Below are 9,989 nucleotides of genomic sequence, written 5' to 3'. Positions count from 1 at the left end.
GTCTTTACAAAAATGTATTCACTTTGTAAATCTGATAATAAGTACATTATTAACTGTCTTGCAAAGAATGTTTTCCTCGCATTAAAAAAACCGTGCAAAGTTTTTTAATTTAATATAATGATAACATGTATTGATACATGTACTCATTATAATTATATGTATTCATTACGACTGGTGCTCCATAAAGTAACACTATTGTTATATTGCCTGTACATGTAGAATGGGCCGGTGGCCTCGTTTACTTCTGAATAAACAATCAACAACTAAAGAGTACTTCAAATTTGTGTTGCCAACTAATGATCTTAACAGTGACAGAGTTACTTCCCTTTACCCATAGATTGCAAACGGGTATCTTGCTGGTTTTCGCCCTTCAGCAAATATGGTAGAAGTACCGGACGAGCGTAAAGTGGCCTACAACATCCTGGGGAGGTCTGGACTGAAGGTGGCCAACATATGTCTCGGCACGATGACGTTTGGCAGTGCTGGGGTGAGTGAGTGAATCAAGGAACGCCAAATACGCCTCTTTTTTCTGAGGATAGGTATCGTGGTTCGTGTGTCATTATATAGCCAAAGTTTCGATCAGTAATATTAAAAAGAAAACACTTTTAGTTCTATTCAGTTGAAGAAAAATTAATCATTATATGATTAAATATGTTTCATGGTTATTGGTATTCCAGAAATGTTCAAATGATTACGGCAACCTCAAGGCAACCTTGACTAAAGTAAATCTACTAGTGTGTTATTTAGTGATAACCTGATCTCGATATACATTAGGCGATGCACAAAAATATGAATGAGGCTGACCTAAATACATACCGGTCATTAGATACGCATATAAATGTGTGGTGACAGATACGACATTGGGTTATTTAATCATCGCCTTCTTTTGTTGTGATAGCAAAGGTAAAGTCGATAAATGTGTGGATTGAATACTTGCTTTTTTTAATGACTGCTACGTTTCAGTATATATACTAACAAGCGAAGACCAATAGTCAAATTTTAAAAATTCAGTTTATGAAATTGTTGATTGATACTAAGCCAAACTGTGTTCATCATTATTATTAACAAGGCTATGAAATGTATTAATGTGCACGCAGTGTATGAGTGAGTGAGTTTAGCGTAACGCCGCACTCAGCAATATTCCAGCTATATGGTGGCAGTCTGTAAATAATCGAGTCTGGAGCAGACAATCCAGTGATCAACAGCATGAGCATCAATCTACGCGATTGGGATACGGTGACGTGTGTCTCAACTCAACTCTTTAAACTCAACTCACTTTGTGTTACAGTCCGAGCTACCTGGTCAGGCCACGGAAGAATACTCCCACCAGGTGCTTGACCGCTACGTCCAGTGGGGAGGCAACTTCCTCGACACCGCCGACGTCTACACACAGGGACTATCCGAGAAGTTCATTGGGTCCTGGCTAGCAAAGCAAGTTGTTATAAAACTCACTTATAGATGTTAGAAATGTTATGTGTTAAGACTACCAGAATACTAAGTCGAAAGGATTATCTGAGTGAGTCAGTGAGAGCATGGAGGTGAGCGTGGGCGTGCGTGCGTGCGTGCGTGCGTGCGTGCGTGCGTGCGTGCGTGCGTAAGTGAGTGAGTGAGTGAGTGTTGTCTAAACAGTTTGAGCATTGTCGCAGTTTAAGCAAGTATGTAAATTCAAAACGTCAATGCAACAGAATAACCAGTCTCAGATTGTGGATTTGATGCAAGTAAAGGACATGGAAGTCGATAACCGGAATTGTAATACAACGGTTTCGTTTCCTTCAAACTCGACAGCATATCTTCATATATCTTAGAAAGAATCATGAACTGTACAACGCCATGTTGACGTATTAGTTTACATTTTAACAACTGTCCTACGGTTTCAGACAAACACGTGACAAAATTGTTGTTGCCACAAAGGTCAGAGGAGCCAACAACTCTGGGGTAGGACTGGGTCGTCGCCATATTGTCCAGAGCATACAAGACAGTCTAGAGAGACTGCAGACAGACTACGTGGATCTGTACCAGGTGAGTACTGACTGTAGTGTGTGGATCTGCACAAGGTGTACGAAGATTTTTTACATCAAACGGTTAAATGTGTATACCAGGTGAGTACTGACGGTAGTATACAGCTGGTAATAAGGTGTTCTCAGCCTCTGTTTGAATCTTACTTTACTTGTAGCTTGTTACAGTATTCTTGTAAAAGCAGCCTCTTGCATGTTTCTTTGGTAAGAAAGGTTGCTTAACGTGCCCATTGAAATTTGGTTCCAGATGCACCTCTGGGATTATGGCACTCCTATTGAAGAAACGCTCCGCACCTTTGATGACCTGGTTCGATGTGGGAAGGCGCGCTATATCGGTGCCAGTAACGTGGTGGGTTGGCAGCTACAGAAGATAGTCTGTACATCGGAGAAGCTTGGCCTGAACCCCTTTGTCAGCTTACAGGTAGGGCATTGTATAGTATGACTATAAATTATTGAGAATTTTAGGAATATGTTTCATTGGATTTCTAGTATAAACAACCTTGACCAGCTATCAAGTGCTTGGTTTCATTCAAGAGAGACAACTCCGTTAATCCTTTTCATTAGTTTGTGAAGAGTTATACCCCTTTGTTTACTTGCTAGCAGACGACATTTTCAGTGATCCTCAGTATGGATGATTTAGAGAAGAGGAAGTTGATTTTAGAGCATTATAACAAGGACATCAGATCAGCTAAAGTGATTTCAAGTAGAACAGGCATCCCTTTGTCCACTGTTTATCGTGTTTTGAAAAATATTGCAAATGGATATGGCTTTGAGCACCAGGGAGGTGCAGGTAGGCCCAGAAAATTGACTGTCGGTGACAGAGGCGGCTTGGTATTCTTGTTTCTAAAAACAAACGAAGGAGTTAAGAAAACTTCAGGCTGGATAGAGGAACTGTGGCTGTCTGTAAGGAGACAATTAGAACTGAGCTGCATGCAATGGGTTGGCAGAAAAGTCGAAGAATTCCATCACCGATCATGAAACCTGAACAAAAGGAGCGAAGGTTGAACTGGTGCTTACAGCATAGAAATTTTAACTGGGACAATGTGATTTTCTCAGATGAAAGTTCTGTGTGGCTGTTTCCTAATACACTGAAATTCTGGACCAAACAAACTGAAAAACCTTTGAATCAGCGCCCAAAGTACAGTCCGAAATTTAACGTGTGGGCTGGCATATCTGAGTTAGGGGCAACGCCCCTCTGTGTATTTGAAGGGATTATGAACAGTGAGTGGTACACAGATATTCTCGAGGGACATTTACTTCCATCTGCTCACGTGTTCTATGGACATTTTTGGATTTTCCAGCAGGACAACGACCCAAAACATTGTTCAAAGCATTCACAGGCCAGGTTTCGGACCCAAAATATGACATTTTTAGATTGGCCAAGCTATAACCCTGACCTAAATCGAATAGAAAATGTTTGAAGGAAAGTGGCAATTAGAAAAATCTGACAAATATTGCTGAAATGAAAGAAGAGGTGGTCCGATATTGGGACAGCATGGACCACGACTTTCTAATTTCTTTGATCAGTAGTATGCCCCGCCGCATTGAAGCCTGCATTGCTGCCCATGGTGACTTGACAAAATACTAACTGTTCACCTGTCTTTGAATCTGGAGTTATGTTCTGCTAATATTCACATTTAATACGTGAGTAATGAGTGAAAAATATATAAAAATTACAATCTTTAAATTCTCAATACTTTCTGGTTGTACTGTAGCATGAAGTCATTCATTCAATCACAGTTGGGACATGCAGCTGTAAATCCCCTTCATCAGCCTCCAGGTAGGACATTATGACATGGACATCGTCATCAGCCTTACAAGTAGGACATTATGCCTTGAACCTATTCTTATATACATTAACCTGAATATTGCTGTTCTAATTGTTTCCAGCAACAGTACAGCCTTTTGTGTAGGGAGACTGAGTTCGAATCCCTACAGGTGTGCAAGATCGAGGGATTAGGGGTGCTGCCTTGGAGCCCTCTCAAGGGGTGAGTTGGATCGTGGTCTGGTCGTGAGAGTTATGATAGCGCTACGATTACCGTGAGTCTATATGTTACGATTGCCCTAAGATCGAATGGCCAGTTTGGTGTAGCACGATGTCAGTTAAAACGATGTCATTGGTACAGATGCTCCCTCTCAAGGACGAGGACAGGATACTATGTCTTGGTGTAATACAATAGTAAGTCTTTAATATCAGAGACCACTTTGAAACAGAAAGAAATCAGTCATGGCATCAGCTTTGGTGGTGTCGTTATACATACAAAACAGCAGATGGTTACTAAAATACGAGTGGTGGTAAAAAATTAAGGACTAGGTTCAACATGAGAATCATCAGAACATATCGGCAGTGTATTGAGAGAATGATTTATTTTATCTGTCTTTGATCAGTGATGGGCCACGATTGGTGAAACGTTTGATTATGATCCGATTCATTAACCCCGCGGACTAAGCAGCATGGTGGCTATTTCTTAGCATTTGGGCTCCGTTTTATCAAGTTATTATACCACCATGATGATCCTAGCGTACATACTTTAATACGTACGAAAACGTACGACGTACGAAAACTGCAGCGCTTAGATGTCTTTGTGGAACAGGAACCTTATTTGTAAATTATATTCAGGTTGCCTGGCGAAAGTGAGCCACGATGTTGTTGGCTGTTCGATTTGCTTTAGCCTGGCGGCTGATTAATTGATCTTTGGCTTGCATTAGTGACCTTAAGATACCTGTTCAAAAGTCTGCAAGTCTCAGACTGAGACACATTGAACGTATTGGCCACATCTCGCTGAGGTTCTGTCAGCTTGATGCACGCCAAGAAACCTTAAGTGTTCATCCGTTTTGCGTCAAATTCTGGATAACTAAAATCGAAATGACCACAACCTTTTACTGAAGTGGCGGTATCCAAGATGCCCCTCTACCCACGAGCACGAAGGAATTGCATGATCCACGTGCAATGTCTAAGGGTCTCTGGGTTTGGTCATCTTCTTTGTCTTTATCGACTGTGGTGGATACAATAAATGTCAGCTGTCTCTTCAACAGAGGTCTTCTTTCTGGGAAATACACACGGGAGTCTCCCCCGACGACAGGACGTCATGGATGGAGGAGACAAAACGACGCCGGCAGCTGGAACACTGTCCAGGAGGACAATCAGATCTGGGCCATCATGGACGCAGTGCGGGACATCGCCAATACGCGCGGTAGGAACATGGTCAGGCAGGCGGAGAGGGGTCTGGTTTAATTATTAGTCATGATGGGCAGGTGTACAAAGGATGGGAAAAGTAGTGAAATGATAGGCATAGTAGATAGACAAAGGGTAGACATAGTGACAAAAACATGGTGGCCATGGCAGATGAATGAAAGGATAGACATGTTATATTAATTACCTGGTACAGTTCAGGCAGCAATGGCGTTGATTATCAAAATAGGCATGGCCGTGAAGGTTAGACATTGTTTGCACAGTGGTAATATACGAATAGACACATGATACGTCGTTAAGTTCACCAGTTATGATATCATGATATAATTATGTCTCTTCCCTAAGGCAAGTCCATGGCCCAGGTGTCACTGCGCTGGCTGCTGCAGAAGGATGTGGTTCCATCAGTAATCATCGGAGCCACGACTCTGGAACAGCTGGATGACAACTTGGGAGCTGCTAGTGGCTGGACACTGTCTTCAGAGGAGGTGAGTCTGTGATGGATGGATGACAATCTAGACACTGCTTGTGGCTGGACACTGTCTTCAGAGGAGGTGAGTCTGTGATGGATGGATGACAATCTAGACACTGCTTGTGGCTGGACGTTATCTTCAGAGGAGGTGAGTCTGTGACAGTTAGATGACAATCTATAAGCTAGACGCTGTTTTATTCTGGGCGTGTTTACTGATCACTATATGCTGATGGGTCGTGTTTCCTACTCCGAGTGACCCGTGAAGATCCGGGGTAGACTAGGTCTTCAGCAGCCCATGATTGCCACAAAAGACGACTATGCTTGTCGTAAGAGGCGACTAACGGGATCGGGTGGTCAGGCTCGATGACTTGGTTGACACATGTCATCGGTTCCCAATTGCGCAGATCGATGCTCATGCTGTTGATCCCTGGATTGTCTGGTCCAGATTCGATTATTTACAGCCAGCCGCCATATAGCTAGAATATTGCTGAGTGTGGCGTAAAACTAAACTCACTCACTCACTCCTACTCCGAGTTGTATTGGCGTCATTTGTAAACAATGTCCCTGTCAACTTCAAATATCAGATATCACGTCGATGAATCACAAGATTCCAATCTATTTCAGATGGCACGACTGGACGAAGTGTCTCAACCCAGTGTACCGTATCCCTATGAAATTGTTTGGAGACTCAACAAGTCTCGGCGCAATCCCTACCAGTCATCGTACTTCGTCTCCAACTCAGACTGATCACAGCATAAAGTGTCATGCATAGAGATAAGACACACTTGGTCGTGCACAGATTTCCTGTTGGTCTCAACATGGTGCAGTAGTATATGCTAGAGATTATTTAAACACATGGACTGGTATTTTGACATGTATGCGTTCTATAAGATCTATGAAAAACATGTTAACAGATATCACCAGGTGCTACACATGGCAGGACAGGTGTTTAGGAAAATATAGATAATAGGAATGAACTTGAACTTCGGCAAATTCAAGAAATATTTGCATCCACAGCAGAGAAATCTGACAATTTACAATCAATAGACAGCAGAAATGGGCTTCACACATTGTACCCACATAAGGAATCGAACCCGTGTATCCGGCGTTATGTGCTTCACGAACACTTTAACCACTAAGCTACCCCGCTGTCCCATTCTTTTCCAGTGATTATCCCACCGTCCTTCACATTTGAATTACAATCTTTATCAAATATTTGTTTTGGATCATGTTACCAAACCACATGTGTGCAATCAACCGTTCTGCACAATGTTTCTACGCAATAAAAACTTACAGAAGACAATAGCAAATTCCGGTGAGTGGCACTGGTACCTGGATCCAAGTCGTCTGCATGTTCTAATTTGTTCACAAGAACCTCATTTTGAAACCACATTGATTGAAACTTGTCACACATCTCAGTTGTAAGTACTCAATGTCGTTATTCATAATAACTAGTACCGCCTCCGTGGTGTAGTGGTTAGAGCGTCCGCCCGGAGAACGGAAGGTCGCGGGTTCGATCCCCGACCGCGTCATACCAAAAGACGTTAAAATAGGGTACTTGTTGGTCCCTGCCTGGCGCTCGGCATTAATGGGTACAACAAGGACTGGTCGGCTCGGAGTCAGTATAATGTGTCTGAGTGGGGTATTCATGCTTCACTGCGGCATGGTATCTCAGTGGGCTAGCACTATAAAACCAGCTTCAGTCTGGGCTAGTACAAGCAGCCGCACATACACATACAAACGCATGGACGCCGTCATATGAGCGAAATATTCTCAAGCACGACGTTAAACCCAATTTCACCACCTCATAATAACTAACTGCGAGTTGCCCCTTGATCTTGGCACTCTTTTCGCACCTGTGCTTTCTTTCAACAATAACCTCACACATTATGTTCTAACTTAAATACTGTTCAATATCTATGGTTTGAAGAGAGACACATCCCTAGCACGCCCTTAAAGCTCCCCTTTACAATATTTCTAGTTCTTTGAATGACATTAAGAAACGATACGCATGAAGGAGAGAATTTATGGATGGGATTTTGAGGAAGATACCTTCGAGGAAATCCTTAGTACATGTATTTGTATTCATCAGGTGAACGGATGCTTGGAAAGCGGTTCCATTTACGGCGTTTGTTCCTAGTAAATCTTTGTGTAGTGTCGCAAACACTAAGACCTGATTAGTGAGATTGTAGCTCGAGCAATATCCAGGGGGCAAATCATCAGGGCGCTAACTAAATATTTTGAAAGAAAACCGACTTTGTAATCAAGCTATATGTGACGAATTCCGTTTTTTACTCAATCACTCATCCTCAAATTATCCAAATGTATAAAACACTGTTTGTGCCTCTTCAAATGATATCATGTGAATATTTTATCTATATGTATATATACCTGTAAGTTCTCTATATCACTTTTTGTAATTTTTGAGAATAAAATTCTGCTCTGTTCTGTTCATCTCATGTGCACATTCGGTGTATATACATTGATACAACGGCATCTCATCAACTTCAATGGTAGATCGATCTCATGGATATTTCGTAATAATATGACATATGTTAATAATGATGATCTTGATAATGAAAATTGATTAATTACTGGATTTTGTCTGGTCCTGGCACAACCCGGCACGGATCTGGATATATTGTTGAGTGTGCCACTGAAAAACAACAGCATCAAAATGGTATGCAAATCATCTTGTTTAAGATTATCACACGATTTGGGAAGTTTCAAGGAGGCCTGTCTTCAGACAGTTTGAAAGGTTAATCACATAGATATTAGCCGTTCATATCCTCAGCTGCAGTTCAGTTGGGACGGGAAGTGTACTTTGCAAACAATACACTTATTTGAAATTCGAAAACCAAAACAATAATCACAAATACATTTGTCTCTCTACACCTCTTCCGCGAAATTGATGTCGTTTATTTAGACTGTTTATATAAACACATGTCTAATCAGATACGATCGAAGCGTTGTATATTTCACACAGGTGTTAGCCAGCACGGTCACGTGATGTCATGGTAACGGATTGAACCAATCAGAGCTCACATCCGCTGCACGAGTTTTTGGTGCGCGTTAATTCAGACTCCACGATAGGAAGCAGACGTGATGTGTACTCAACCACAGCCTGGACTCAAGTCAAGTTAATTACAACAAAACCTCGGAGTCGGTTTTGATCCTTCACAACAAACTGGTAAGAATTCATTCTAAATTGACACGAACAAAAGCTCAAACACTTATTCGTACTGTTTCCACTATTTTTTACGCGCTACTATGAACAATTTTATGTTATGTGAAGTGCATTGTGTAGCAAGAAGATTGTCCACAAAGTAACGTCTTTCCACTTGACATTTCGTCTTTTATGATTTCGGGAGAAACTTAACTTAGGTAAGTGCAGGAATGTATAATGATTTGGCAATCAATTTATGACCATATATCCCGGTGTCAGGGGTTTTCGACGATGAGCCATACTTTTTGCTCCGCACTGCGAGGGAGTGTTGTGATCACTTGACTTCCTGTTTATACACGTATATTGCCTGTCACCAGCAGACGACTGATCTAACTGAATTTTCGCTTGCTATTTTTTGTTATAAAGGGAACTGATTTTGCATCGTAAGTGGTAATAACGATCTCGGGTAAATAATAGTGATGTTTGTTTGCTTTTCATATAACTTTACTTCCCGATTTCCATTGTCAATAAAACTTCTCACGACAGCGACTAGGCACCCGCCCTACCAGTGAAACTGTTTGTGCACTCCGATCGCACACGTACTCCTCCGATAAAGTGCGTGCAATGCAATCGTCGAAATCACCAGAACGTCGAATTCAGCTCGTGTTGGGATATACTACCGTGCAGAAGACGTATACACAAAAACATGATAAACTTTATGAAATACTACCGTGCAGAAGACGTATACACAAAAACATGATAAACTTTATGAAAACGTTACAAGTACTTGTCATTCCGTTGTGAGATACTCACTGAGATGATGTAATAATGTAACATGTAATATTCTATTTGATTCCCTTTTTAGATACATCATACTGAAATAACCATTCCATTTTCTGCCGACATCAAATATAGTACTGAAACACTATATTTTGCCCGTCAGTTTATTGTCACACATATTTTGCCCGTCAGTTTATTGTCACACATACATATGTAAAGCATGACCACGGAAGTCTGAAGTTCTGATTCAAAACTGTGCGGTTTCTTGGTCCACAAAACACCAATACCAAGGATTCAGAATATGAATACCAATTTTCACTATAGTTTCAAATGTTTGCGATAGTTTCATTCTTGGGATTGCTTTAT

The 9,989-nt window shown here is 41.4% G+C and overlaps 1 protein-coding gene across 1 annotated transcript; it reads left to right on the top strand.

Annotated features, from left to right (window-relative positions):
* The first annotated feature begins 339 nt into the window (after positions 1-339).
* Positions 340-6,654, top strand: LOC124286516 (1-deoxyxylulose-5-phosphate synthase YajO-like). The gene is made up of 8 exons (XM_046722887.1): positions 340-487; positions 1,289-1,431; positions 1,878-2,019; positions 2,263-2,436; positions 3,906-4,003; positions 5,052-5,209; positions 5,554-5,693; positions 6,302-6,654. Exons 1-8 carry the CDS (start codon positions 380-382, stop codon positions 6,422-6,424), a joined length of 1,086 nt encoding a protein of 361 aa, XP_046578843.1. The 5' UTR covers positions 340-379; the 3' UTR covers positions 6,425-6,654.
* The last annotated feature ends 3,335 nt before the right edge of the window (positions 6,655-9,989 follow it).

This window comes from Haliotis rubra, unplaced genomic scaffold, assembly GCF_003918875.1.
Source record: "Haliotis rubra isolate DU_JTF1 unplaced genomic scaffold, ASM391887v1 Scf385, whole genome shotgun sequence".
In the NCBI taxonomy this organism is placed as follows: domain Eukaryota; kingdom Metazoa; phylum Mollusca; class Gastropoda; order Lepetellida; family Haliotidae; genus Haliotis; species Haliotis rubra.
This window is presented reverse-complemented; position numbering and strand designations above follow the sequence as displayed.